General features: G+C 62.5%; 4 protein-coding genes across 6 annotated transcripts; 2 read left to right on the forward strand and 2 right to left on the reverse strand.

The window, feature by feature from the left end:
- The first annotated feature begins 2,020 nt into the window (after positions 1–2,020).
- Positions 2,021–6,217, forward strand: CAMK2N2 (calcium/calmodulin dependent protein kinase II inhibitor 2). The gene is made up of 2 exons (XM_068200481.1): positions 2,021–2,278; positions 4,909–6,217. Exons 1-2 carry the CDS (start codon positions 2,110–2,112, stop codon positions 4,977–4,979), a joined length of 240 nt encoding a protein of 79 aa, XP_068056582.1. The 5' UTR covers positions 2,021–2,109; the 3' UTR covers positions 4,980–6,217.
- EEF1AKMT4 (EEF1A lysine methyltransferase 4) lies at positions 5,423–11,352 on the reverse strand. Its single transcript, XM_068200480.1, has 3 exons — positions 11,066–11,352; positions 9,924–10,207; positions 5,423–7,526 (listed from the first exon to the last, which is right to left on the reverse strand). Exons 1-3 carry the CDS (start codon positions 11,235–11,237, stop codon positions 7,224–7,226), a joined length of 759 nt encoding a protein of 252 aa, XP_068056581.1. The 5' UTR covers positions 11,238–11,352; the 3' UTR covers positions 5,423–7,223.
- On the forward strand, positions 11,280–14,406 carry ALG3 (ALG3 alpha-1,3- mannosyltransferase). Its single transcript, XM_068200482.1, has 9 exons — positions 11,280–11,503; positions 11,899–11,998; positions 12,085–12,232; positions 12,412–12,572; positions 12,709–12,829; positions 13,093–13,298; positions 13,516–13,592; positions 13,777–13,921; positions 14,018–14,406. The coding sequence occupies exons 1-9, from the start codon at positions 11,353–11,355 to the stop codon at positions 14,205–14,207; spliced, it is 1,299 nt and encodes a 432-aa protein (XP_068056583.1). The 5' UTR covers positions 11,280–11,352; the 3' UTR covers positions 14,208–14,406.
- A 133-nt stretch (positions 14,407–14,539) lies between these two features.
- VWA5B2 (von Willebrand factor A domain containing 5B2) lies at positions 14,540–27,677 on the reverse strand. 3 transcript variants are annotated; one of them, XM_068200458.1, is made up of 23 exons: positions 26,417–27,677; positions 23,328–23,433; positions 22,997–23,152; positions 22,481–22,642; positions 21,932–22,157; positions 21,672–21,826; positions 21,113–21,244; positions 20,876–21,000; positions 20,572–20,748; positions 20,379–20,489; positions 20,081–20,283; positions 19,665–19,779; positions 19,406–19,591; positions 19,149–19,308; positions 18,783–19,072; positions 17,465–17,690; positions 17,036–17,380; positions 16,828–16,965; positions 16,631–16,750; positions 16,336–16,413; positions 16,066–16,135; positions 15,732–15,840; positions 14,540–15,425 (listed from the first exon to the last, which is right to left on the reverse strand). In XM_068200458.1, the coding sequence occupies exons 3-23, from the start codon at positions 23,133–23,135 to the stop codon at positions 14,817–14,819; spliced, it is 3,876 nt and encodes a 1,291-aa protein (XP_068056559.1). In that variant the 5' UTR covers positions 23,136–23,152; positions 23,328–23,433; positions 26,417–27,677; the 3' UTR covers positions 14,540–14,816. The 3 variants fall into 3 exon arrangements, with proteins under 3 accessions (XP_068056559.1, XP_068056558.1, XP_068056561.1); XM_068200457.1 differs by lacking the exon at positions 23,328–23,433; XM_068200460.1 differs by lacking the exon at positions 23,328–23,433 and having other exon boundaries at positions 21,944–22,157; positions 26,417–27,676.
- Positions 27,678–27,738: the final 61 nt, after the last annotated feature.

The following is a 27,738-nucleotide window of genomic DNA, read 5'->3' on the forward strand; positions in this document are numbered from 1 at the left end:
CCCACCCACAGGCCAGCTGTGTTGGCACAAATCCAGCCCTCCTCCTGCCTGGGATGGGCAGATGGTCCTTCCCACACCCCAAATCCCAGGCAGCCCCACAGAGCTCCCACTCACCCCATAGCCAAGTCAAGTAGCTCCCCCAGGTGTGAGGCATTGTACAGATACAGGTGTGGGATATGTGGGGCCATTCCACATATGGTGACCCCTTTCCAGCCTCTCCCCAGCAGCCTGCCAGGCTGGAAACCCTCCTGGAGCGCTGCACCGGTGCCACTCACAACCCACACAGCCCATCTGCTCCTCTTGTCGCTCACCCCCGGCCCCGCGCGTGCCACGGTCTGCCTGTCCCTGCCCACGGGCAGTGGCACGTGGGCTCAGCAACGGGAAAAGCAGGACACATCTCAGCGTGGGCCTCTTGCCTATTTTCCCAGGCACTTTTCACAGGAGCAGAAGCTTTCACATTAAAAAGTTCAAGCTGGTTCCCCAGCAAAGGCATGAATAAAAGAATTGTATTGCCAGGAGAGCAGGTACCACTGCCCCGACCTGGCTCTGGTAGGGGACAGCAGGGACCGATATTCTGCAGATCCAGACACAAAGGTAAAAGCATGGCTGAGCCTTCCCAGAATAGAAGAACCTGCCTGCTGTCATGGACCAGCCCAGCTGATGCTCTTCTGCACCACCTTCCAACAAGATCTCAGACTATGGAGATGCTGGAACAACAAGATGGACCACAGGGCTGTCTGGAAAACGCCACTCTCACCCCCTCAAGATATTCTCACTGGGCTGTGGGCTGGCATGAATGAAGTGCCATTTCCATTCAGGGATCTGGCTTTGCTGCCAACCCAGGACCTCCATATGAGCAGCAGGACCTGGGTATGAGGGAACAGCAGGAACCGGACTGCTCCAAGACAGGATGGTCCTCTCCAGCCATAGCCCTGCTGCTGTCACCATCATTCCAAGATCCAGGGGTCATGGCTGTACCCACATTTCATTCAAGAAGCACCAACTTCATCCTGAGCTTAAATAGCCCCCCAGCTGCCCCAGGTGACCTGAATGGGGGAGGTAGTGGGTGAGGCTGCTCAGAACCACCAATGCTAATTAATCAACCACCAGTTAATACAATCACTGCCCTGGCAGTCAACAATGTAGGAGGAAAGGTCCAGGGTGGGTCTGGGGTGTGTAGATACAAATGGGGCTCTGGGGGGACACTGAGATCACCCCTTGCTGCACCATCACAGGTCCCCAGAGGGGATAGCCCTTCCCCTTTTCCACAGAGAGCCTCTAGGGAAGGGTCAGTGGGACAAAGGGTGTCCTAGGGCACAGTCCCCACGTGGCCCCACTTACAGACACCTGCAGAATTACACCTGTGTGCCCCTGCATTCCTGCAAAGATACAGAACGGGAGGATGTGTACAAACACATGCACATGTGGGGGCCAAGAGGGCTGGCAGGGGTTGAGGCAGGACTGGTGTGGCTCCAAGGGGGAATCCCAGCACTGAATGGGGCTACAAGAATGGGTGCCTGGATGGATGCTGGGCAAGGGACACAAGTGAGGGGCTGAGATAGACCCAGGGTGGGAGCTGGCCTGGAATCCTGAGGGTTGAGCTTTCTGGTCTGTGGGGTGCTGGGGGACCGGAGCAGGGTGTTGGGGTCAGTTGGACATCACCTCTGCATGCTAGGGGAGGGCCCAGCTGTGTCTGGTGGTCCTCAGCTGTCTGACCCGGTGGCAGCCGGCTGTGACAAGGGTTCACCTCTCCATAGGGGCACCCCGTGGTTGGGGGCACCTCTGAGTAGAGGCGACCGCCTCGGAAAGGCTGTGCCGGGGGGACCACTGTGCTCTGGAGCCGGGGCAGGGGCTGGGGCGGTGGCGTGGCAGGGTCCCCATCCCAAGCGGGCGGTCACCGGGCACCGGCCGTGGGGGTCCCCCGTCCCTGTCCTGTCCGGGCCGGGCCGGGCCGCGGCGCTCCGGAGCCGCCCCCCGCCGGGGGGGTCCCCGCTCCCCCCGGATGCATGACTTCATCCTTCCGCCCGGGTTTCCTCCCCGCCGCCGCCGCCGCCGCCGCAGACCGGCTCCCGGCTCGGCGCGGCGCGGCTCGGCCCGCTCGGCCCCGCCATGTCGCAGGTGCTGCCCTACGGCGAGGACAAGGTGGGCCGCTACGGCGCCGAGCCCGAGGCGGGGGAGCTGCCCTTCAGCTGCCGCCTGCAGGACACCAACGCCTTCTTCGGGGGCAACCAGGGCAAGCGGCCCCCCAAGCTGGGACAGATCGGCCGCGCCAAGAGAGGTACCGCCGACCCCCGCCTCTGCCCCCCCAACCCCGCTTCAGCCCCGCCGCATCCCCGGGACCCCCGCATCTGCCCTTCAGCATCCCCGGGTTTGTCACGGGACCCTCGGATCAGCCCTGCAGCATCCCCGGCATCCCCGGTGCTGACTCCTGCATCCCCGACACTGCCCCACGGCATCCCCGAGACCCCCGGATCTGTCCTTTTAACCCTGGTGCTGACTCCTGCATCCCCGGCACTGCCCCACGGCATCCCCGAGACCCCCGGATCTGTCCTTTTAACCCTGGTGCTGACTCCTGCATCCCCGGCACTGCCCCACGGCATCCCCGAGACCCCCGGATCTGTCCTTTTAACCCTGGTGCTGACTCCTGCATCCCCGGCACTGCCCCACGGCATCCTCGGAACCCCCACATCTATCCTGCAACGTCCCCGGCACTGCCTTCTGCATCCCTGACGCTGCCCCACGGCATCCCCGGGACCCCCGCATCTGTCCTTGCATTCCCGACTCTGCCCTGGAATCCCGGCTCTGCCCTGGAATCCCCGGCTCTGTCCTGCAGTATCCCTGGCTCTGCCCTGCAGCGTCCCCGGATCTGCCCTGCAGCATCCCCGGCACTGCCCCCCGGCATCCCCGGCACCTTCCCGTAGCAACCCCAGGATCCAGGATTCTGCCCTTGCTTCCCCGGCGTTCCCGGCACTGGGCAGTGCATCCCTGGCACCCCCAGTATCGCCTCACAGGATCCCCAGACTCCCGATTCTGCCTTTGTATTCCCAGTTCTGCCCCATGGCAGCCCCTGTCTCTGCCCTGCAACATCCCCAGCACTGCCCCACTGCATTCCTGCAGCTCCCGGCTCTGCCTTGCATCCCCAGCACTGTCCCCTGCCAGCCCTGGCACTGCCTCCAGCATCCCCAGAATCTCCATCTCTGTCCTACATCAGCTCCAGCACTGTCCCCCGGCAACCCTGAGACTCCCCAGCTCTGTGACTGACAGCCGCCCCCAAAAACACAGGCTCCCCCATCCCCTGCTCCAGACACCACACTGTTCCCCCAGTGCTGCCCTGCAACAGCCCCTGCCTCATCCCGGGACTACCCCCGGGATTACCCTGCAGCATCCCTGGGGCTGCCCCTGGGACTATCCCCCAGCACCTCCATGAGTGCCCCTGGGACCGCTCGGAATTGCTCCTCGGCACCCCTGGGACTGCCCCCTTCTCATTCTGTATAAACAAGCCTTTACCCGGGGATCACCAGGAACAGCCCTCCTGGCCCCCTGACCCTCTCTCCCTTCACATTTCTGCCTGCCGCAGAGACCACCAGCAGCCTCTGGCCATGCTGCCCAGCAAATCCCCCCTGCCACTTTACTGTCCCCCAGGACTCCATGAGCACAGCTGTGTCCTGCCCCCCCATACTTTACCTCCTGCTGCAGAGACCCCAGCAGCATCTACAGCAGCATCTCCCCTGCTTCCATCGGGACCCAAAGAACTGCCCCCCTCTCCTGCCTGCACCCTGATCTGTCACCATTGATCCTTCCCAATGCCTTGGGGACCCTTAAAAATGTCCCCCACTTTTCCTGAAGCCCCCATCCCACCTGCTTGGGGGTCCTGCATAGGCAAACACCCCTCCTTTAGCTGCGGGGGTAAGGAGGGAGGGGAGGGTTCCCAGCTCAAATACACCCCAGCCCCATGGGGGGTGAGCGCTGCCTGCTCCACTGCCCCCTTTTGCAGTGGTGGAGGCTGGGTCTAGCAGCACCCCCCGGGCTGATGGGGGGATGGTTCTCCTTCGGTGGTGTTGGGGGGATCCATCTGCTCTCACAGTGATTCTGGCAATGGGTGGGGGGGGTCTTGTTAATCCACCCCCAGGAGGGTGACGGGGGGATTACTGACCACCCCAGTAGTGATACTGGGGTGGGGGTCTGCCCTCCACCCCCAGAGTGGTGTTGATGGGAGGTACCTGCCCAGCCGGCCGAGGTGTGGGGTAGGGGGAAGGGGTGTGTGTAGCTCCCTGGTGATGCTACCGGGGGTCTGTCCAGCCTCCCACCGCTGCTGCTGCTGCTGCTGCTGCTGGGGAGGGGGCTGCCCAGTGGGTGATGCTGGGGGGGGGGGGGGGCTCTATCTGGAAGGTGACATGACGGGGGGCTCTTCAGCCCCCCATGGTGATGCTGATGGGGGTTCATGCAGCCCGCCGTGCTGGTGGGGGGCTGTCCGGCTCCCCTGCCAGTGATGCCGATGGCGAGGGTGGGTGTCCTGCGCAGCGGGTGATGCTGATGGGGGTCTGGCTGCCACCCCCGCCGAGCAGGCGGTGCCCCCCCCGCTGGGTCATTACCCATTCCAGTCCTGTTGCTCTCATCAGCGCCTGCCGCAGAGAGGAGGGGGGGGTCCTTCCTGGTCTATTCCTGCCCCCCCTTCCCTAATCACCCATCCAGTGGCAGCCGGCTGGCTGCAGGGGGGATGCTGCCCCTACCCAAGCCGGGCAGGGGGGTGATCCCCCACCCTTCATCCCGATTGTACCCACCTGAACCCCCTTTGCCCGGCTGCCCAGCACCTGGGGGCACACCTGGAGCCTGAAGGGGGCGAGAGCCGGGGTAGAGGGGCAGAGACTGTCGCGTCCCCTCGCCCACGCGCCCCCCCTGTCCCCGCAGTGGTGATCGAGGATGACCGGATAGACGAGGTGCTCAAGGGCATGACGGAGAAGTCGCCGCCGGGGGTGTAAGCCGGGACCCGCCGCCAGGACCCGCCGGCCGAGCCCCGCTCCAGCCCGCCGCCCCGCATGCTGGCTGGACCGCCGACGAGGAGGGGGAGGCCATGCCCGCTGCCCCCCCCGGCCCGGGGGGGGGCCCTGCAGCCACCACCACCCCCCCCCGAGCCATGCACTTTACCCCTCCGCCTCCCCCGGGGCCGGGACAAACCGCCGAGCCCCCCACCCTGGGCGAAGACCCCCCTCCCCGGGGAAGGGGTCCAGCCCCCTGCTCCGCGGCGCGTCCCCCCAATCCTCCTTGGCGGAGGGTCCCCGAATTCCGGGGCGACCCGGCCCCATGAGCGGGGGGGGGGAGCGCTGCTGTCCAGAGACATTTTTTGCTCCATCGTTTTTTGCATGAGCTTGGTGGCCCGGGCGGCCGGCCTGGGGGCCGAGGGTCAGCCCCACCACTCCGGCACGCTTCTTTTTAAACAGAAACTCCTCATATTTGTATTTTTATATCCGAATCTTTGTTAAAAACGATCTGCTGACGTTGAGATGTCAAAGTAACTGCATCGAGAAAACAAATGAAAACAACCGACCAACCAACAAAAAAAAGGTTCATATTTTTTTCCATAAGAAAAAAAAAGACAAAAAAAGAAGAAAAAAACGAGGGCAAAAATCAAAGGGGGGCGAGAGTGATGGAGGGAGCATGAGGAAAGCCACAGGAGGAGGGAGGGGAGCAGGGACCCCTGGCCCGACCCCCCGCTGGCAGGCAGCAGGCGCACCGGAGGGTTTGGCAGCATCACCGGCCCTGCAGCTCCTTCCCGCAGCACCGGGGCAGAGCCCACCGGGGCCAGCTGCAGGTGCCGGGGGGGGTCCCAGCACTGCCCCTCGCTTGAGGGAGGTGGGGTCGGGGGAGAGTGGGGAGGGCAGGGACCAGCCTGAGTCGTTGTTTTTAATTTTGTACTTTAATTTAATTTTATTTTTTAAGAAGCTTCTCGGGGGGTTCTGATGTGCATGAGAAACTTGTCATCTTTTTCAATAACCTACGAGTGGCATTTATGGAGACAACGACGCAAAAAAAAAAAAAAAAAAAAACCACAACGAAAAAAACAAACAAAAAACTGAGGAAAAAAAGAAAAAAAAAGAAAAAAAAAAGATACTTGTGTCATGATGTTCTACGAATGATCCATTGTAAATTTAAATGCCATTTTTCACTGTACTGGTGAACAAAATGCAATGAATAAAATACATTCATGTACCCAGGTGAAGCCGGCAGCCGCCTGCTCCTTTCAGTCCCTTCCTCGCGCCAGCTGGTTTTTGGGGTGCCTGTGGGATGGGGTGGCATGGCCAGCATGGGGCTGACCCCAGAGCCCTCTGCTGGCTCCTGGTGCAGGGGGAGCCACTGGCTGACCCACTTACACCTCCTGCCTGAAATAGCAGCCCAGCAGCTTCTGCCTCTGTGGTGTCACCGCCAGCCCGCCCAGGAGGGGTCCCTTTTGCCCACCCCAGGGGGAGTTGGTGCCCAAAGAGCCTCTGGGGACACTGCCAGTGGCACCCATGCACCTGCCACACCAGCACACACGCGCAGCCAGTCCCAGCAGCACGCGGTGGCCCACCCGTCACCCACCCTGGCACACGCGTGTCACTGTGCTACGGCCCCAGGCACAGGGGGACACAGGCCAGGCGTGTCACCACAGGGATTGTCACCACAGGCAGGAGTGGGGATGGATGGGGAAAGAAGCAGATGTGCTGCCCTTCCTGCCCGGTGGCACCGCCTGCCCCATGCTGGCACATTCCAGCCTGGATCCCCCACTACCTGGGGGGTGACAAGGACAAGGACACGATGCCCTTGCACACCCCCATGTCCAGGGAAGCTGGGGCAGGGGTCCTGCTGCAGTGGGCACCCCCAATCCTGCCCCCATACCCAGTGGCAGCACCCCCATTCTGCCCTCAGCCCGGCTGTCCGTGCCAAGGGGAAGAGATGGGGGACAGGGAGCCACTCCCTGCAAGATGGATGGGTGAAATTAAACCCGATTTGGTTTCATTACTGGCTGCAAAGCCTGGAGTCCTGGCTGCTCTCCAGCTCAGCAAGGAAAGGCCAGGGAGGGGGCACAGAATCACCACAACATACCTGTGCCCCCCGGAGGAGGCCAAGTATGCCCCTCTTCCCTCCCATTACCCACACCACTGGGCACCTTGCAGGGGGATGCACCAGTGAGGACGGAGCATCTTAAGGCTTTGCTGGGTGGGGGGAGGTTGGGAAAGCCCCCTGGGTCACAGCTGGATGGCAAGGAGATAGTCCTCATCGTCGTCCGGCGGGGCGGGGGCCGGCGGCGGGGCGGGGGGCGGGGGGGGCTGGTGCAGCCGGCGCCCCAAGGCCACGTCCCGGGGGTCCAGGGGCTGCCCCTTGCGCATGACGTAGAGGAAGTAGTGGAAGGCACCGGCGTCCCCGTCCCCACAGGCAGCGTGGCGCAGGGACCAGCCGAAGGCCTCCTGGGCATAGTGGGGCTTGCGGAAGTGGGGCTGGGCGAAGGTGATGGAGATGAAGCAGCCCCCTGGGCGCAGCACCCGGCTCACCTGCGTCAGGAAAACCCCCAGGATGGGGCGGGGGAACACAGTGAGGTTCACTGCTTTGGCTCCGTTCCCAGGGACCCCATCACCATCTGCCAAAGACCCCTCCCAGCCTTTCCCATCACACCCCTATATCTCTTGTCCTAAGCTTGACCCCCCAAGAGACACCCCGGGTCTGGCCTGTTCCCAGCCTACCCACAGGGTGGGGATATCAGGAACAGGGGTCCCCATGCTCCACCTCTCCCTGCACCCCAAAACTCTTCACTCCCACCCACAGCAGACAGCACAGAAACCCAATCCTGGCATGGGAAAAGCTTCATGCTTTTGAGCACAGGCCCCCCCTCCAAGCACAGCATGGAGTACCCACCCACCCACCCCTCCCCAGACCACCCAGTACTACCACCAACACCCAGAATCAGAGGGGGAAGCGGGGGGTGTTTGATGGGAAAGGACTCAACCCTTTTAATCACCATTTTCTCCCTGCTGGAATTAAGCCCCGCTAACAGGATGGAAAAGAACATCAATTTTCCTGCTTGGCTTTATCCAATGTCAAAAGGCTTTTACGGCCAGCTCCCGCGTGCTCAGCATGCAAAGGCAATGCCCGGGGCGGGCGGGCGTCCAGCCCCCTCCCTGGCACCCTGCCCCAGGCGGGGACACCCCCAGACCCCCCGGCAAGGGCAGAGAGTCACCGCTGCAGGGGACAGGGCTGGAGGCCAAGGTGGGGGTTTCCCCAGCTCTGGTTTAATCCTGCTGGGAAGCTCCAGCTGGGGAGCTCTGGCTGGGGCCAGTGGAGGGGACAGGCAGCCTGTGTGTCCTCCCCTGCTGCGGCGGTGGCTTTTGAACCAAACCTTACCGGTTTTGGCCAGGAAAAAGGGAAGGCAGGTCCTTACATCCCTCTCTGGGCACCCGGCTCAGTATCCCTCCTGCTAAGCGTTTGAAAATCTGCCCTGGGAAGACCCCACAGCTTCCCAACCTATGGGTGGGGAGGGGGGTCCCCGGAGGTGGGGGCAGGCAGGGATCTCCGGCTGGAACTGAGCGAGGCATCCCGCATGTCCACATCCCATCCCTCGTTAATAGAGCAATAATGGCCGTTGCTTAGAGACGAGCACAGGAAACCTTCCCATCGTCAGTGGGAGCAGGGGGGCCAAGGGGGCTGCTTCCCGCTCCCGCCACACCCGCTGTCCCCAGCTCGCTGGGACAGGGTGTCCCTGGGGTGTCCCCACAGGCAGGGTGGATTTTCAGGTTCTTACATGCCCCCAGGGAGAGGAAGACAGAGGCTGTGAAGCTCCCAATGAAGCAGGATGCGGGTGGGGAGGGAGGTACTACGGATAGACCCCTCTGAAGGGACCTCCAAAACAGGGAGCAAGCGGGAACACCCAGCGAATCCCCCTGGGGATGAGGACAGCAGGGACCGGCTGCGGGTGGAAGCTGGTACCCAGCGATGCTGGGGGAGGGCAGGGATTGAGCAGAGGATTAAAAAGGGAAAAAAAAAGGGAAAATTAAATCCCTGCCGTTTGGCAAAGTGACAAGGACAGGCAGCAGCGCTGGCAAGGAGGGCAGGGCACGGATAGCGAGCACAGCCCCACTGCCCTGCTGGGAGCTGCACTCCCTCACAGGCTCAGCCAGGCAAGAGAGGATTGGGAGAGTTGTCAACAGCCATGAGCACCCTTCCAGCACCCCGTGCCTGCAACCCCGGGGTGCCAGGGAGGTGCAGCAATTAATTATCCTGGCAGTTATTCCCGCAGGGTGGGAGAGGCTGCCAGGACCCGCACCCCCGCGCCAGGACAGGTTCAATCCGGTCCCGACGCCGCCAATTAACAGGGCCCCGAGGCATCACCCGTCCCCGTGGCAACGCCACGGCCCTGTCGATGCTGATGGGAGTTGCCATGGCAACACCAGACCAGATGATGGGGACCCCAGCTAAGGCGATCGAAGCTGGGGTGGGGGCGTGGGGGGGCCAGAGCTCTCACAGCCCCACGGTCATCACCTTGCCCTGGGCGGGCAGGGCCACATCGGTGTGTCCCCCGAGGTCCCCTACAGCCACCCACGAAGGATGGGGCCCATTTTTCCTGCCAACTCTTTGTATTTAGCATGCAAATAAAGAGAGGGGTCATCCACTTCCCCAGCAGGACCCAGGGACACATCCCGCTCCATCCACCTCCCTGGGGAGGAAATGATGAGCTGTAAGAGGGAGCAGTCTCCCACCCCCAGGAGTGCTGGGAGCTCCCCAGCTGCCCCCCTGCAACATAGCTGAGCGGGCAGCAGCGGCTGGGAGGACAGAAACACCGGCTGGGGCACCCACAGGGAAGCAAGGTGGTGAGGAGGCACTCAGCACCTTCCCCCACCCCAAATGGGGATGGGGTCCACCCTCTGCACCCCTACTCAGGTCCCCCCAGCCCGTACCTCTGCCAGCACCCGGCGCATCGCAGCGGCCGCCTGGGGCGAGACGTCCCAGGGGTCGGTTTCCTCCACCATCAGCACGTCGAGGGTGCCCTTCTCCAGCACCACGTCGAAGGAGGCGTCGGGGAAGGCGAGGGCACGGATGTCCATGACGGCCCAGCGCAGGCCGGGGCAGCCGGCGTAGCGGGCGCGCATGGCCGCGATGCAGGCGGGCGAGAAGTCGATGCTGGTGACGTCGGTGTAGCCCAGCTCGTGCAGGTCGTGGCTCAGGGCGCTGTTGCCACAGCCTGTGTGGGGCACAGCTCACACAGGGCTCGGGGTGCCCTGGGGGGTGCTGGCACCCCAACTCTGTTCCTGTGGTCCGGGGTGGGGGGAGGGCAGGTGGGCTGGGGCTGCTGGAGAGGGGCAGGTCATGGCTTTGATGCCAGTCAGTGAGTGTTGGGCCAGTCACTAATTCCCCCTGTCCTGCCAGGTGGGTGCTTTGGGCTCCAGGGTGCTGGGGCAGCCCTGCACACCTGATCCCCTCACCTTGGCGTGGGATGAGCGGGGAGGCTGGAGGCAGGAAAGAGACAGGGGGCGTCCCCAGTTATCCCTCCCGCTGTGCTGTGGGGCAGGAGCCGGCCGTGGTCCCAAGAGATAACTCCAGTGGGAAATTAGGGAACTTCGGTGGGGGGGTTTAACTGGGTGCGATGGCGAGATGGATGGAAGAACTGGTGTCTCAACAGGACACGGGGGGAGACACGGGGAGAGTCCCGCTACCAAGCGGGGGCTCCTCTCGGAGCCGCTCCACCGGGGCTCGGCCGCTCACCGGGGGGGCCGAGGGGGATCTCGAGGAGGGGGGTGGATTTGGGGGCTATTAAGCGCAGCTGGCAGCGGCTGATCCGCTAACAAGATCGGTGATTACACCCTCTTAATCCTGCCGGCGGATCAGACCGCAGGTGGGATTACGGGGTGGTTATACCCCTCCGCCGCCCGACAGCACCCCCGGCACCGGGGCCACCCCGCCGGGCCGGGCCGGGCGCAGCTCCCGGTGCCGGCCCGGTGCCACACCGCCCCCTGGCGGCTAGCGCCAGCGCATCCACCGGCGGGGCTCTGAGCCCCGCCCACCCGCCCTCCACCGGGCACGCCGGGCACGGGGCACGTACCGAGAACGAGGATGCGGTCACCGGGGCGCAGCTCGGGCTCCAGCTGCGGGAGAAACCGGGAGAGCCCCCCCAGCCACTCGCGGGTCTCGGCGCCCTCCCGCCGGTACAGCGCGTCCCAGAATCGGCGCCGCCCGTACCGGGGGGGCGCGGCGGGCGCGCGCCGCCGCTCCATGCCCGGGAGCGGGGCGGGAGCACCGGGCGCCACGTGCCGCCCGCGCCCCCACGTGCGGCTTCCGGTCCGGGCCGGTGCGCCGCGCTAAGCGCTCCGGGCGGAAACGCGGAGCGGAATGGCGGCGGGGCGGGGGGCGGCGGCGCTGCGGCGGGCATGGCGAGAGCGGCGGGCGGCGCTGCTGGAGCCCCGCTACACCCCGCTGGTGGCCGCCTGCCTCTGCCTGGCCGAGGGCGGCGTCAACCTCTGGGTCATCCGCAGGGTCCCCTGTGAGTGCCGGGGCCCGGCCCGGCCCGGCGCTGCCTGGGGCCGGCCCCGGGGATGGCGGGGCCGGTCCAGGACGGCGCGGGGCGGTGCGGGGACAGGGACAGCTCGGCCCCGGGGTGGGAGGTGACGGCGGGGCTTGTCCCGGGGCAGCGCGGGGGGCGGGGATGCCGCGGGTACGGGCGCAGACCTGCCCCGGCCCCTCGGGTGACAGCATCCCCGGGCAGGGGGATAGGGCCGGGCGGGGGCCGGCTGGGGCTCCTGGGTGTGGCCGGCAGGGGAAGAGCCCGTGCTGACAGCGTGGCGGGGAGGCACGGGGGCAGGCTGGCGGGTCTGGAGGTGGGTCGGCCCCCACACCCCCCCGCAGTGCCCCCCGAGCTCTGACCCCGCCGTCCCGCAGACACCGAGATCGACTGGAAGGCCTACATGCAGGAGGTGGAGGGTTTCGCCAACGGCACCCTCGACTACACCCAGCTGAAGGGTGACACCGGGCCACTGGTGTGAGTGACAGGGACACCCAGCTCTCCGAGACCAGCGGCTCCGGAGGGGCCGCAGGGCCCGGCCCCTCACTCCCGTCTCCCCTCAGCTACCCCGCCGGCTTCGTTTACATCTTCCTGGGGCTGTACCATGCCACGGGCCGCGGCTCCGACATCCGCCTGGCACAGTACCTCTTCGCCGGCCTCTACCTCCTCAACCTGCTCCTCGTCTTCCGCATCTACTGCCGAACCAACAAGGTAGCCTGAGGCCAGGGCTCCTGCCGGCGCCTCGGGACCTCCCCTGGGGACGGCTCTGCTGAGCCCTCACCCCGCGGGGACGGACACAGGGTCAGGGCAGGCGTGTGGAGGAGCTCCGTAGCACCAGGGAGTCCAGGACAGGCTGCTGATGACCCTTTTGTGTTTCTGTCCCCTGCAAGGTCCCTCCATATGTTTTCTTCTTCATGTGCTGCGCCTCATACCGCATCCACTCCATCTTTGTCCTGCGGCTCTTTAATGACCCTGTGGCCATGGCCATCCTCTTCCTCGCCGTCAACCTCTTCCTGGAGGAGCGCTGGTCCTGGGGCTGCCTCCTCTTCAGGTGAGGGCTGGGAGCTGCTCTCCATGGGGTGCTGGGTGTGTCAGCCAGCTCAGCCCCAGGAGGAGGCTGCGCTTGGCTCAGGGGCTGCCTGGGCTCCCGTGTGGGGTCCACAGTGATAATGCAGCTTCCTGCTCAGCCTGGCAGTGTCCGTGAAGATGAACGTCCTGCTCTTTGCCCCTGGACTCCTCTTTCTCCTCCTGCAACGGTTTGGTCTCCTGGGCTGTATCCCCAAGCTCTGCATCTGTGCCCTGCTCCAGGTGGGTCCCTGTTTGCACTGGCTGCCGCAGCAGGGAATAGTGGGCTGCCTTGCCAGGCTGCAGAGCCATGGGTGGAGACAGTGGTACCAGCATCTGTGGCCTCTCACAGCAAGCTGGGTGTTGATAAGTAGTCTAACTCACGTGACTTTCATCTTTGGCTGACTGTTCCTGTCACCACACGTGGCACTGGGCTTCTCAGGAGGTCGCCGGGGTAACAGTGACCTGGTGCAGGGCTCTGTGATGGTGCTGTTTGTCCCTGGCAGGTGCTTCTGGGCCTGCCCTTCCTGCTGGTGAACCCCGTGGGGTACCTGACCCGCTCCTTTGACCTGGGCCGCCAGTTCCAGTTTAAATGGACAGTGAACTGGCGCTTCCTCCCCGAAGAGGTTTTCCAGAATCGAGTCTTCCATGCCGCTCTGCTCCTGGCTCACTTGGCAGGCCTGGGGCTCTTTGCACTGCACCGGTGGCACAGGTGAGACCTGGGGTTCCCCACGGGTGTTAATCCCTGCCAATCCCATGTGCAGGATACAGATCCATGACTCCCCCACCCCTGCAGTGCCGCAGGCGTGAGTTGGAGGGCAGTCACTGTTCCATTTTGGGGAATGTACAGCCCAGGCATTGTGGCTCACAGGGGACCATTGGGGTGGGAGAGACTTCCAGCAGCTGAGATCAGTGTTCTTCCCTCTCAGTTCCAAAGAGAACATCCTGACTCTGCTGAAGGATCCTGCCAAAAGGAAACCTGCATCCCCTCGCTTGACTGTCAACAATATCCTTTGGCAGGGTGGGCAGCAAGGAGGGAGGGAGAGGGCAGGGCAGGGAGAAACCTGGTTGGGTGCCAGGTCATGCAGTGCTGTTGTACCAGCCTGCCCTGGGAAAAGGAGCTATGCTGGGGAGCTGTTGTGGGACCACACCTCCAGCCTCCTGTGTTTGCCCCCTTAATGCCAGTGCATGGATTGTCTTCATCCTCTTCTCCTCCAACTTCCTGGGTGTCTGCTGCAGCCGCTCCCTGCACTACCAGTTCTACGTCTGGTATTTCCACACACTGCCCTACTTACTCTGGTGCACCCCGACCACCAAGCTCGCCCACATGCCCAAGTACGTGCTGGCAGGGAGGGGGAGCACCCATCTGCTGGTGAGCGAGGATGGCTGCTGTGTCCCCCACGCTGACCCCCCAGCTTCCCCCCTGCACAGGGTGCTGCTGCTGGGTGTGATCGAGCTCTGCTGGAACACCTACCCCTCCACAGTCTGCAGCTCCCTCTCCCTGCACATCTGCCATGGACTCATCCTGCTCCAACTCTGGTACGGCACAGCCCCCACGCCAGTGTCACACACGCCTGCACCGAGCAGGAAACCCACAGCCATGTCCAAGAAAGCCCAGTGAGAGTGGGGATGGCTGGCCAGTGGGAACTGGCCTCTGGAACTGCCCCATTTGCCTGCTCTTTTCCCACTTGACTCCCAGGCTGCCCACAGCAGTCCCAAGAAGGCCATGAGCCCTGGAACTGTGCAAAGGGGGCAGGTGTGGGGACCCCAAAAGGCAGGACTTCCCGAATAAAGGGGTCTTTGTGTGCCCTTCCCCAAAATCCTTGTCCTGTGATGATGTCCCCGGAACAGCTGTCCCTGGACTTGCCCCACCTGAGGGAAGGCAGAGCATCTTCTAGAGCCATGGGCACTCTCACTTCCCAGCTGTGGGAAAGGAGTGCCCAGGGCTAGGCAGCAGCCTTTGGGGTGAGGTTAGGAGAGGACTGCAAAACTGCTTTGCATCAACGTTTCATTTGCTTTGATGGAGCCCAGGAGTCCCTCCAGTACAGCTTTTCCTATTCCCCTGCCTGCTCCCTCCCACCAGAGATGGCTGGGAAGGGGGTCACCCCCTCCTAGGATTCTGGTGAGTCCTGGCATGGCCTGAATGGAGCCAGCAGCTCTCTGCTGATAACAGAGACACCAGTGCAGGTGGCTTGGAGCCAGGTGTCTTTATTGGCCCCTTGGGCGGCCGTCAGACATTGTTGGGGCTGTAGCACAGCATGTTCAGCTTGATGTTCTCGTCCCAGTGACGCAGCAGCAGGAACAAGTGCCTGGCTGCCCCTTTGAGGCAGCCCACGTCCACCCCCTCGGGCAGGCGCTGTGCCTGCAGCCACGCATCCGCCTTGGCTGCCACCAGCTCCCACTCCTCAAAGAACCCAGCGCAGCGATGCTCCAGCCACGCCAAGGCCACTGCTGTGGCCCAGCTGGCACTCTCCAGATCCTCTGGCCCCGTGTCCTGACAGCTCACACCAGCCTCAGAGGGGGCAGCCGAGTGGGGCCCGGTGTCGGACTCAGAGCCGTGCCCACTGTCCGCCTGCGCCCACGCGGCTGCGCTGGGCACCTCGGAGCAAGTGCTGCGGGATGGGGGCGAGCTGGGCTGCGGGGCTGGGATGGGCTCCTCACCCTCCTCAGCCCCGGGTCGTGCCTCAGGCATGCTCCTGGCCCCTGGGGACACGGGGCTGAGGCTGGCACGGTGGGAGGCGTAGGGGGAGGCGCGGCGCAGGCGGTCCAGGGGGATCTGCACCACTTCAGAGAAGTTCTCGGTGAGCTGGAACGGCCCCCGGGCTTGCTGCAGCTGCACCTGCAAGGAGGGGGACAGACGAGTGGGGAGGCAGGCAGGGGTGCAGACCCACCACAACACCAAACACTGGGGGCTGCAGGAGTGTCCCTGGGGCACAGGGACAGTCAAATGCCCCCCAAAAAGCCAAGATCCCCAGAGACATTTAAAGATGCAGCAGGGCTGAGCAGGCACCTACTGGGAGCATCTTCCGCTGCTCGTGCTGCCGGGCGTGACCTGGGTGGCTCAGCTGGCACCCACCACCCTGGGTGGCTCAGCAGGGCAGGTCCCCCCGCTGGGATGGGGACAGGACAGGCAGCAGGTCCTTACCAGCGGGAGGTAGTCATGGCTCGAGTGGTTGCTGGAGCGCTCGCTCTCTGGGCTGAGGCACTGCGGGCGCAGCACCAGGCTGGGACCCCTGCGCCTGCTCAGGCTAAACCTGTGGGGTCACAGGCAAGATAACAGGATTGGGAGGAATTCCTGAAAGACAGCTGGACACTAAACTGCTGCAGGAAAGGAGCTGGAGTACCAAACCCCCCCACCTTATGCTGCAGGAGCTGGCAGGGGACAGGGGACCAGCAGCTTCCAAAAAGTGGCACTGTCCCCCTCTCCCCACAACACGCCATTTTTTGGTCCTTTGCATCCCCCCATCCCACAGTGTCACCTGGAGCCTGCGATGCTCTCTGTGGATTTCTGGGAGCCCATGGAGGTGGTGGAGGGGCTGGATGGAGGCCCTGCAAGGGGGAAGAGTTCAGCACAGTGGGAACATGATGCACCCAGAGGTGTGTCCCACTGCCCAGTACCTGGGAGGGCAGCTCAGCCCATGTGCCCAGGGTACTGAGGGCACAGTGGATGCTCCAGCTGTGGCAGGGCATTGAAGGTACCCCATCTCCCACCCTCATCCAGCCCTTGGCCCCCTCCAGCCTGGACACACCGTTTGAGTAATTCTGCTTCTCCCAGCCAAAGGTAGGGGAGGAGATGCTGCCCAGAGACCTGGCAATCTCGTCTCGCTCTGCAAAAGAGCAAAATCTTGTGCTCACAGCTGCTCTCAAGGGCTGCTATGCTGTCCTCCCACGCCCCCCTCCCCAGTACGGGGCAGATGCCTCTTTCCGGATACCCACAGCACCCTAGGCAGGACCAGCCCCACACAGGCAGCAGCTGAGGGTCTCCAGAGACCCCAGTGCAGATCCCTGGGGAGCATGAGCTGATATAAAGGTCTAAGTCAGTACCTGCAGTGCCAGGCGTCTCATCCTGCTCCTCTACATCCTGCTGCTGCCCCTGACCCGCTGAGGAGCTCCGGTGCTGCCAGTTCCCTGCCGCAGCAGCTCGTGTCCGGCTGGCTGAGCCAGCTGCAAGGGATGATGCCACCTCAACCCTCTGTCCCCTTGCTGCCCCCTCCCCCTCCCACCAGGCCCTTTGTCCGTACCTATGCCCCACACCTCGGGGGCTGCGGGCAGGGCCGCCTGCGTGGCACCGTCCACGGGCACCAGGCGGGTGTAGAGGGAAGGCACGTTGCAGGCTTTGCTGGTTTGCACGGCTTTCAGGCGGAACCGGCGGGCAAAACCTGCCCGGAGCAACGTGGTTAGAGCGGGGGGGATGCCGGAGCCGCACCGGGGAGACGCACCAGCACCCACCCTGCTCCAGCTTGGCTTCCCGCTGTGCCACGCTCTCATTGTCCCGGACCACGGAGCGCGCTGCCAGGCGATGCAGTGGCTTGTCCCAAGCTTTGGCCACCCGCCGCGGCGGGTCCTCCCTGCCCGGCCCCTCCCGGGGCTGCAGCAGTGACTCCAGCGAGGCTGTCACTTCCCAGGACACCGGCTTGCCGGCTCGCAGCGCGTGGATCACCACCTGGCAGCGCAGGGGCATGCTGGCATCACCCCGGCTGGGCTGCCCCGGCTCGGGCGCTGGCGAGGCACTGAAGAGGTAGGAGGGCTCCACCAGCATGTCCCAGTCCAGGTGGGTGGGCGAGAGGAGGTTATCTGGGCAACGGCAAAGGCTGGGCTCAGCAAGGCGGGGGCACCTGGCTCCACCCCACCGCCCCCGTCCCCAGAGCCAGCACACACTTGACTCCACTGCACTGGGCTGCGTTTGCCGTGGCTGGGGTCCCAGCTCATCCAGCCGCCCTTCCAGGGACTGGTTCCTCTTCTGTGACACCTTTTCCAGGGCCTGGCAGAGCCGATGGGCATCCAGCTCCCCGTGTGGCGTGGAAAAGCTGCGCCCAGCCAGGGCAGCACGTGCCAGCACCTTCTTCTGCCGTGCCAGCTCCTCCGTGCTCAGGGCCACCGTCACCTGCAGTGGGGACAAGGCTGTTGGCAAGCCTGGCACAGAGCTCAGATTGCCCTGAGCAGCGATGGGGCACCTGCACCTCTCCAGCTGCTGGCTGGAGCCTTGGCTGTCATCAGCCCCAGTGCCCTGCAGGCTGGCACCAGCTGCTTCCCAGGGATGCTGCCCTGGCACCATAGACATGGGAAGCACCCACACAGGAGTTTGCAAACATCCCTGGGGACTGACTCAGGCTGATGCTGGAGTTGCCAGGGATTTGTGTGTGTGTGTGCAGAAGTGAGGTTAACTAGGATACTCAGGCTGGATGATGTTACAATGGGATGCATTCCCCAGTGCAGAGTGATGTCCCTGCAATGAGATGCTTCCCCTAAAAGCCATGTCAGGGCAGTGGCACCCATGCCACCTCTAGCCCCAGCAGCAGGGAGTTGGGAGGATCATTTACTCTGCAGGGAAATCACTTACGCTTGACATTTCAGCAGCAAAGGGCACCAGCTGTGCTGCTGTGTGACAGGAGTGGGTTACCTAAGCCACTGGGAAGGAGCGTGTCCTGGTGCTGGGTGACAGCTGGCCTCACCAAGCCATGGGGCCATCGTCAGCGGGGCAGCTGCCTTTCCACATCCCAGCGACCCAGCTGGGTTTTAAACCCAGGTATGAAGCAGCAGGGATGTGGCCCATCGCTGATGAAGCGTCTGGCAGTGTTGGCTGGGGGAGCCAGGCTGAAGTCCAGCCAGGTAGCCTTTCCTCTCTGGCTCAACAGATTTGTTACGTGACTCCATCCCAGCTATTTTCAATTGGTCTCTGCAGCTTTAAGGTGTCACTGAGCTGGCTCAGGGGTCTGTTAGAGACTCAGCTGACTGCTGCCCAGGGACACTTAAGGGACCAGCTGCTTGTTCCCCAGCTGTCCCACTTCAGTAGGGCGAAACCACCTAGGAACATCCTCATGGCATCCATTGCTGATCCTTGCTTAAAATTCAGGCTACAGCCCTCTGTTTCCCAGCCCAGTGGGCAGAAGCCTGGGCACAACAGGGCAGTGAGGCTCCAGCTAAGCCATTAACAACTCCCACACCATGAGCCCCTGCACCCCAGTGGCCTCCTTACCTTGGTGCCAGCTGGGGCAGAGGGCAGCGGGGCAGATTTGGTGGAGGACTCGCAGAGGGACAGGCTCTTCTGGCCCTGCTGGGAGGTGACATCAGCACCAGGGGCCGAGGAGCCACCCTCGGGGGCCACATCCCGGGAACCAGTGGACTCGCTGCTGGTGGAGCTGCGGGAGAGCAGCCCCTGGCTGCGGTCAGTGCTGACAGAACAGTGTGTCAGGACATACTGCTCCTGGATGTAGGAGGGCTGGTAAATCCGCTTCCAGATGTCTCCCCCAGAAACAGGATCGACACCTGCCCGGTGAGCAGACACCCTGTTAGCCCATGGCTCCCATGACTGCTCCCTGCCCCAGCTCTGGACCATACTCACTCCGCTCTGACACCTCTGTACTTCCAGAAAAAAGCTCCAGGGAAGCATCCCCAGTTCCTAGGTTGCTCTGGGGTGGCTGCCGGCTCTCCCCAGGACTGGGCGCTTCCTGCTGGGAGAGAAAGGCTGAACCCCGGGAGCTCTGGCGAGCCCCTTCCCGGCCCTGGGGGAGAGAGGACACCACCATCAGCCCCCCAGCTGGGGGAGCAGCCAGTAGCACAGGGACCATGCCATCCTTCCCAGGCCAGTGCCAGTCGTACCAGTGGGCGCCTGTCCCCGAAGCGGGCGATGCTGTAGAGAACACAGTAGCTGATGAGGCGGTCACCGGGGTAGAGGGCCGGGAGCTCGGTGGGCGAGAGCAGAGCCTCCATGCTGTCGGGGACGTACCAGTCGATGGTGATGTCACTGATGGCTGGCTCGATCGCCTTCTTCAGGGACTTGATCAGCTGGGGTGGGGAGTGGAGACAGTGTCAGACACGGCGGTGTCCCCAGTGCCCCCCTGCCCCACCTGGGTCTTACCTTGGGCTGCAGCCTCTCGGCTGGACTTGGGAACTCGGCACGGCCCCGGCTCACCTTGGCCATGGCCTTCAGCAGCGGCCGGCACGCCCATGGGCCCATGCCAAAGCTGAAGCACCTGCAGGAGAGCCAGGGGATGGAAAGCCATGGCTGGGCTGGGGCCGGGGGCTGGCAAATCCAGTGGTGAGCCCTTTAGCAGGGATGGGCAGGGGTATCTGACAGCCAGAGTGCTGCCCTGGCTCTGTGCTGGGCCGGGACACCCCAGGAAGAGCCGAGGCCATGGGCTGAAGGGTGCGATGGGTGAAGGACACCCTTGGAGCAGGTGCAGGTAAGATTTGAGGCTGCACAAGGAGGAATCAGTGGGAACAGCGCGGGGGATTTAGGGACCACCGAGACCTGCCGCAGTGCCGGTGCCGTACCTGACGGTGCTGGCCTGCCTGCGCACCAGCCGGAGGATCCTGCTTGCATTGCCCACTGCCGCACCGGTGAAGAGGAACAGCTGGCGGGGGTAGCCATGGTGGAGGGGCTGTGCCAGCGCCCAGCCCAGGGCTGCCAGCAGGTTGGTGCCACCAGGGTCTGCCCGCAGTCCACCGAGGTGCTCGCAGGCACGCCGCAATGTTTCCTGTCAGCACAAAGAGCCGGCCCCCACCCCAAGTCAAGGAGCTGGGAGGACAAAGAGGGGTTGGCGGATCCCCAGGATTTGCCTGTGGTACTCACGTTGCTGCAGAGGCGACTGGATGGGAAGAGCGGCTTGATGTCAGTGCCGAAGCTGGCAAGGTTGAGCAGTGTTCCTGACGGGAGGCTCTTCAGGGCCACCAGCAAAGCCTCCTGAGGTGACAGCAGGGACCAGGGACAGCTGCTAAAGGCTGGCCACCCAGGGAGCACCCCTGGACCCATGGCCGTGCCTCACCTTGACCTTGTCAAGGTCAGTGCCACTGATGGAGTCGCTGCGGTCAATGAGGAAGAGGATCTCGCGGGTGACGCTCTGCAGGTCCCCGGGGACGCCCTCCACAACCGGGCAGAAGTTCAGCATCAGCACAGGGTTGGGGAAGATGTCTTTGTGGAAACGCTTCTGCACAAAAGCCACCTGCGAGCCAGGCAGGTCAGAGGCTTTCTCACACCCTCCAGACCACACCAACGTCTTCCTCATCCACAGCCCACTACCTCTCCCTTTCCTCCTCCTGGCTGGAGCAGCAGTAGCTCTGCACTCTCACCTGTCTCTCGCCACTGCTGTCCTTCCTGGCAATCCGCATGTAATCCCGGCGGCTCCGGATGTGCGCCTCGTACTCAGGGTATGTCATGGTGCCATCCTCGATCACCAGGTGGGGGCTGTGGGGCTCTGGGGGGCACAGGAGAGTTTCGAGTTACCCTGTGCTGCAAGGGGTTGGGGGATGCTCTGGATGTTCCTGGGGTGATGCCGCAAACCCTCCAAGGGCACCATCTCCCCTCACCACAAGGGTAGAGGATGATCTCCAGGTCCCGGTCGTAGCGGTGGGGCTCGGCTAGGGTGACACAGGTGGTGGTGGCAGAATTGGCCCAGGGGTCGGCGTCAGCTCTCAGGGCATGGGATGGGCTCTCCAGCCCTGCAAAGAAGGGAAGGCAGCAGGTAAGTCCCTCACAAACCCCTCCTCAGCCCCCCACCCACCAGGCCCCACAGCAGTGGCTTGTTCCAACAGAGCTAACGGGATTGCCTGGGCCAGCAGCAAGGAGCACATCCCCACCAAACAACCGTCTTCCCCTCCTCACCCACCCCCTCCCCAGTGCCTCACATCACCCCTGGGAAGGAGGCTGCTGACCTAGAGCTACCCAAAAGCACAGGCAGGATGACTTTGAGGGGTCCCAGCCCCAGGGATGGAATGGAAAAAGGGATTCTTCACCTGGAGGGAGTGCAAGAGGATACCCAGGAACAGGCCCTCACAGCCTCCTAGAAGGGAGGGACCAGGGAACATCACCCACATTTTAAGGAGGTTTTACACAACCAATTGATAACACCCAAGCCACCCTCCCTACCTGCCAGCAAGCAGGGGCCCTTCACCAGCAGCTCGAAGGCGAACTCGTAAGGAAAAGGGTTGTAGGGTCGTCCGCGAAAGACATCCACATTCTCCACAGGCACCACAGTGGGTGACTGGCTCCGGGCAACTGGCCCCCCAAAACAGCTTGTGGGGCTGCAAGGGGAGAGGGGGTGATGGCTCCTGCCCCCCCGGCCTGCTCGCCCAGCATTGGCATTGCCCCCCTGGGATGGCAGAGACTGAGGAAGCCATGAAAATCACCATAGGGCCAACCTGTCGTCACACAAGCTTGCCGGCTCGCTCTCGGGGTCGGCGGGGACGTGGGGTGTGAGGATGGGGGGCAGGAGGAGGCGTAGGGCCCCATCCAGCAGCGTGGGCAGCTCCTGCACTGTGTTCAGGGTGACAGCCAGGCTCTCCGATGGGCAGAGCGTGCCAGTGACAATGATGAAGGTGGAGCGCTCCACGTCCTCATCCAAGACAAGGTGGCCTAGGTGGGAGAGGGAGGAGGGATGGGGGAAGGTCAGTGAGGCATGTGGGGTTGTGGAGGGAGTCCTTAGTGGCCCTAATTGCTCCCAAAGGTGACAGCAGAGCACAGGTGTCACGAAGGCTGTGCGCATGATGGCAGAGCCCCAGAAAAGGTGGAGGGAGGGGAAAGGAGATGTTGAGATATCCAGTCCCAGAGACCTGCCAGGCACTGGGGTGGCCTGGCAGGGGCTCTCAGCCCCTCGTATTCCCCCACACTTCCCCCCTGCCCGTTCTCAGCCTCCTGGCCAGGAACACCCAACAGCTGCACCCATGCCAGGCACTTACCACCGGCACAGCAGCGCAGCCGGCCAGGGCTGGGGCTGCACTGGAGGCAGCAGTCCTGCACCCGGTGCCGGTTCTGGACCTGGAATGTCACCTGCCGGCTGCCCACTGCTGCCTCAAAGCCGGCCACCACCTCCGACTCCTCCAGCGGGTAGATGAAGATGCCTGCAGGCAGAAGAGAGCCCCGAGGCAGATGCCGGCATGGCTGCTGCTGTGGCACGAACGGCCCATGGGAGCCCCGCTGAGAGCCCGTCTGACTGAGACGCAGGCGAGTGAGATACAGGAGCGACCCAGAGCGAGGATGAAATCCTCCTATTCCTGGTGGTGGCAATCTGTTTGCTCAGTCTCACTCTCCTCCTGCCCACAGCGTGTGACAGTGGCCCCACCTCTGCTGGCCTCCATCTCTACTCCCCAGACTGAGCAAGGTTTGGGGGTCGGGATACATTTGGGCTGGAGAGAGGATGCTCTCCAGCACAGGGGTTTTAGGGGTCCCTGCTAGACCTGCTAGCCCTCCCTTACCTTCCACAGGCTCCTTGTGGGGGTTGGTGTATGTGAGGTGAGCAGTGATGCTCAGGGAGTATCCGTTGGCACAAGCCTTCACCGTGGAGCTCTTCAGGGGCAGAGCCTCCCAGGACAAGAGGGCGTAGAGGCCTGGCATGGTCCCTCAGTGGGCAGCTGTGAGCAGAGGCAAGGCAGGCACTGGGTGCCCAGGGACAGGGTCTGGTGGAAGGGGCTTTGCCCAGCCTGCGAGGGAGAGCAGGTCTCTAGCCCTCCCACATCCCAGGCTGCTCTTCAGCATGCACAGAACACATGGACCTGGGTCCAGCTCTCTCCTTTCACCCCAGCCCACCTGCAAACCAGGTCTGGAGCCACAGGAGCCCACAGAGAGGGCAACAAAACTCCTGTGGGCAGTGGTTACATGCAAGCCCCAAGCCATGGCAGACAAACAGGGACTCCTGAACAAAATGGATAATGGCCAACCACATGCAGCCGATCTCTCAGCCACCCCAGAGCCTCTCCAGGCCATCTCCTGCACTGGCTGGGAGAGGAGCGTCTGCTGCTCCCACCTCCATTTGTCCACAGAGGTTACCAGGGTAATTTGTTAAAAAACAAAGCCAACCAGAAGGGCGAGAAGCCCACAGTGTAACTAGGACAAAGCAGCCAGCAGTGTTTGCTGGGGGTTTAATAATTAACAACAAGGTCAGTGCTGCATGGAAGAACAGCACAGAGGGAATGCTCTGCAGGGTGGAGCCCGACAAGTGGATGATCATCACCTTCTTTGCCCAGAAATGGATGTGTCTAGGGTCCCACCTTTTGGCAGGAAGAGAGGTGGCTGGGGATGCCTTCCAGCCATGGCACCAACCCACTCCACACCTCTCTTCCCCTTGGGAAAAACACCCAGGAGCAGCATCACAAATAATTGTCAGGAGTCAAGGCATCTCTCCAACATCAGCCCACTCTGTGGCATCAAGTGTTTGTGTAAGATATTCCTGTCAGCCTTAGCCCTGGCTGTGTGGATCTGTGGACAGGGTGCATGGGGCCTGCTCCACACGTGGGTCTGCACCTCTGCTCTGCCCCAAGCACCTGTGACCCAGCAGCAGCAAGGCCCCCGCCCCACGCCGTGTGCTGGTGCTCCAGCACACAGTGTGCCCAGGGCAAGGACAAAGCCAGGTACAAGTGAGCCATCTGGTGCCCCCACTCCAGTGGCCTTCATCCTGGGAACAGCTGATAAGAGCTCTGGTAATGGGAGGCTTGGGGTGCCCTCGGCATGTGGTCACAGAGTGGCTCTCACAGAGCATCCTTGAAAGCGGAACAGGGCTACATCCTTGGAAGCAGCACCGGGACCAAACTCTAAGCTGGCACAAAACAGGGAGCTTTGGAGAAGTGCAGAAGTGCATTAGCAACATGGCTGCATCCCAGGAAAATCAGTCCATTACACCAGAGGAGAGCCATTTACATCTGGCATTGCAGGGTTAAGTTGGCAGATCCTGGCCACCCAACCACACCCCATCATCGCCAGCCCTCCACCCTCTGTGCAGGATGCTGCACGCACTGCTGCACCCCCCAAACTGCTCCCAGCACTCGAGGTGGCACAGGATCCCTGCACAGCCTGCTGTTCCTCCACACTTGCTGGGAACATCAACAGCTGGTTCCTGCCCTGACCACAGCACCCAGATGGGATCTGGGGACCAGGATGCCTCCAACCCAGCCACACTGAGCCATTAAAGATGTACTTCTCCCCAAAGCTGTTTAATTTGTTCCCAAGGCACCCAGTTTGATGCCCAGCAACGTGCCCACTGTTTGCCATGCCGCCTGCCGGCCGGGTCACTGCCATCTTGTTTACCAGGGACTTACTGGAGAAGCCGTCCCGGCCGCGTTTTATCACTTCTCCTTACATTTACCCTCACAGAGTAAACAGGCCCCATCTGGCCCTGCCACGCTTTGTGCTGGCTGCTCTAAGCCCTGTGGTAATGAATAAAACCAGACCTGCTGGTCCTCACCCCAGCCTCTCTATCCTTTTTCCCTGGGGCAGCAACTTGTCCCCAGATGCCAATGAGGCATCACCAACAGGTCCCCAGCCCTCTCCCCATCTCCAGCATTATTTCCAGTACCTTCACAGCCCTCTCTTCTTCCTCCCCTCCACCTACTGCCCGCAGGAGCTGGTTTAACCAGCAACACCCCCAGTATAAAAGGGCTACAGCAGGCTGGGGATAGCTCTCTGTGCTGGCAGCTAAAAACTGTCTGAAGGCAAGAAGGAGCTGACTCTTCCCTAGGTCAGAATAAATCAATGTTTCTCTTCTCGCCTGTGGGCAGGCTGAGTTTTCCAGCAAGGCTGGAAAGGGATGCAGGTGCCAGAGCCCAGCAGACCCTCCTTAGCTGCCTGGGGAGTTGCCAGAGTTTCACCTGCTGCAGCAAAAGCCACCCAAGCTGGGGTTCAGCACGGTCTGGGGGAAGGAGGAGGCCAAACCTGACACAGGCAAACCCAGGGGAAATTTCCATTGGTGACAGATACACAGGCAGGTTCAATAGAAAGGATGGAAGGAGAGGAACCCAAGCCTCTGCAAGAGTGCCTGGAGTGAAGAGCCATTGCTGCCCTCCCGTTCAACTGCGTTACCCCCTGCTTCCCCAGCCTCCCCTCCCTGCGAGACATCCCGTGGGGCACAAAGGCAGGAGAGCAGGATCCATCCCATCTCCTGGAGCATGGAGAAGGCCATGGAGCCAGGAGGTGATGGTGCTGTTGCCCTATACCCATGGGACACACCACTTTGCAGAACCCAAAGAGGAGTGAAGGGGAAAGGAATTGCTGGATGGGGCAAAGGACTGTCTCCAGCCCGTGGTGCCTCCTGCTTTGTCTGCTGGGGAGTGGGAACAGAGAGCAGAGTCCACTGCACACGCGCGTGCAAGCTGGCACTCACACCCTGACTCCGACACCGCATCCAGGACCACCATCTCCAGGACCTGAGCTGCTGCGCTCACCTCCCGAGAGCCGCTAAAACCCCTGGAAAAACCCATCCTTTTGTCAGAGAACGGGAGTCACTTGTCCTCAATGCACCCTAACACACAGGCACTCCCCAAAAGAAAAGTCTCAGCCCCATGGATTTCCCCTGACAAAGGCAAATCCTGGCAGGACAGCCCCACAGACGGGTCCCAGTGTCCCCCGCCTCGGGACATCTGTGGCATGGGCCAGGGACCCGTTGCTGATAGCCTGGAGCGTGTTCCCAGCCGTTACTGGAGCCAGCCCTGTCTGGTCCCCGCTGGATGGTGATTTCAGCACTTTTGTGGCCCTGCTGTCTCATCTCCACCTCTCACCCCTCCTATGACCCAGAGCTGCCCTGACAGCGGATGCGCAACCCTGGGACACCGAGGAATTGCGGGACACCCTCAGAGTCCCAGGCCACCATGGTCCCTGCCCTGCCTGCCCCTGGCCCTGGTCCTTACCTGGAGGAGGAGGATGAGGATGACACAGAGGCTGCAGGCTCCTTTCAGCACCCGCTGGGTCCCCGCTTTCTGCAGAGCCCTCTTCCCTGGGGATGGGTTTCCCCGTTCCTCTGTCTGGGTGCTGCGGTACCCGGGGGATGAGCGGTCCTTCCCCGCCTCTCCCTGCTGCAGGCTCCCTCTCTGGCACTGGCTCCCTCACCGCCCTCGCTCCATCCCTCACTCCCTGTGCCAGCAGCAGAGCTGCTCCAAGCCCAGCCTCATTAAAGAGACACACTCCCTATACCGGCACCCTGGGGGGGGTGGGGGGATGCTCTCACGGGGAACGCTGGGGGTCTCAGGGGACAGCCAACACCCTCAGAGAGTGACAGGCACCACTCAAGAGCAGAGTCCATGGCTGTGGCTGCTCTGAACCCACAGAATAGCAATGTCCAGGCAAAGTGGTGAGACCCCTGGTGATGCTGCAGCAAGAAAAACCATGGGGTTTGTCTAACTGGGACATATAACCACCCCCTGTGTGCCCCCCCAACAGATCATGAGGCAAAATAGCCCTCATCAACCAGCTGAACTCTCCAGTACAAATCATGTTGGCCACAAGTGTCACAATCAGCTTCATGAGAAAAGGTCTCAGCTGCCCTGAGACCATAACAAAATGACTGGGAGCAGGTAGATGCTCAATATCCACCCCAAACCCAGATGCCCTGGGGTACCACTGGGCTTTCCTCATCAGCCTCCATGTGCTGCAGTGAAATCACAGCCTTGAGGAGCAGGAAAGAGCGGGGATTCAGGGACAGCCCAGCTTTTGGGAGGCAAGTGTGACAACAAGCCCCCCTGGGGAAGGTGCAGACAGTCAGGAAATCCCAGCAAAGTCAGGACGTGTCTGCTGGCAGGGAGCTCTCACAGCCCGGGGCGCACTGGGACTCCCTCAGCCACTGACAGCCCCATGTTCCCAAGCAGGACCAGAGAAATCCATCAGATTTGGGCTTATCTCTGCCCTGCCTTTCCCAGGCAGCTCCCAATGCTATAGATAGGACTGTGCTGCTGCAGCTTTTTTTATAGAGCACACAGAGAGGAGTCCCCCCCACCCCCTGCACCGCAGAACCCACCGCCACAGCCACACCGAACCTGGAGCCAGTCCAGGCACAAACTGGGGCAGAAAAATCCAGCAGCACCACAAGGGGAGCAGTCCCCAGTCCTCAGCAGGTATTTTTAGATCTCACCTCTGAGCTGACCCATATGCCACTGCAGCTTCAGCTCCTTGGCACGGGTTTCACAGGTGACAGCAGGAGCAACGGAGGGAAATCTTGGTGGAAGATGCCCTTGGC

This window comes from Anomalospiza imberbis, chromosome 10 (assembly GCF_031753505.1).
Source record: "Anomalospiza imberbis isolate Cuckoo-Finch-1a 21T00152 chromosome 10, ASM3175350v1, whole genome shotgun sequence".
Taxonomy (NCBI): domain Eukaryota; kingdom Metazoa; phylum Chordata; class Aves; order Passeriformes; family Viduidae; genus Anomalospiza; species Anomalospiza imberbis.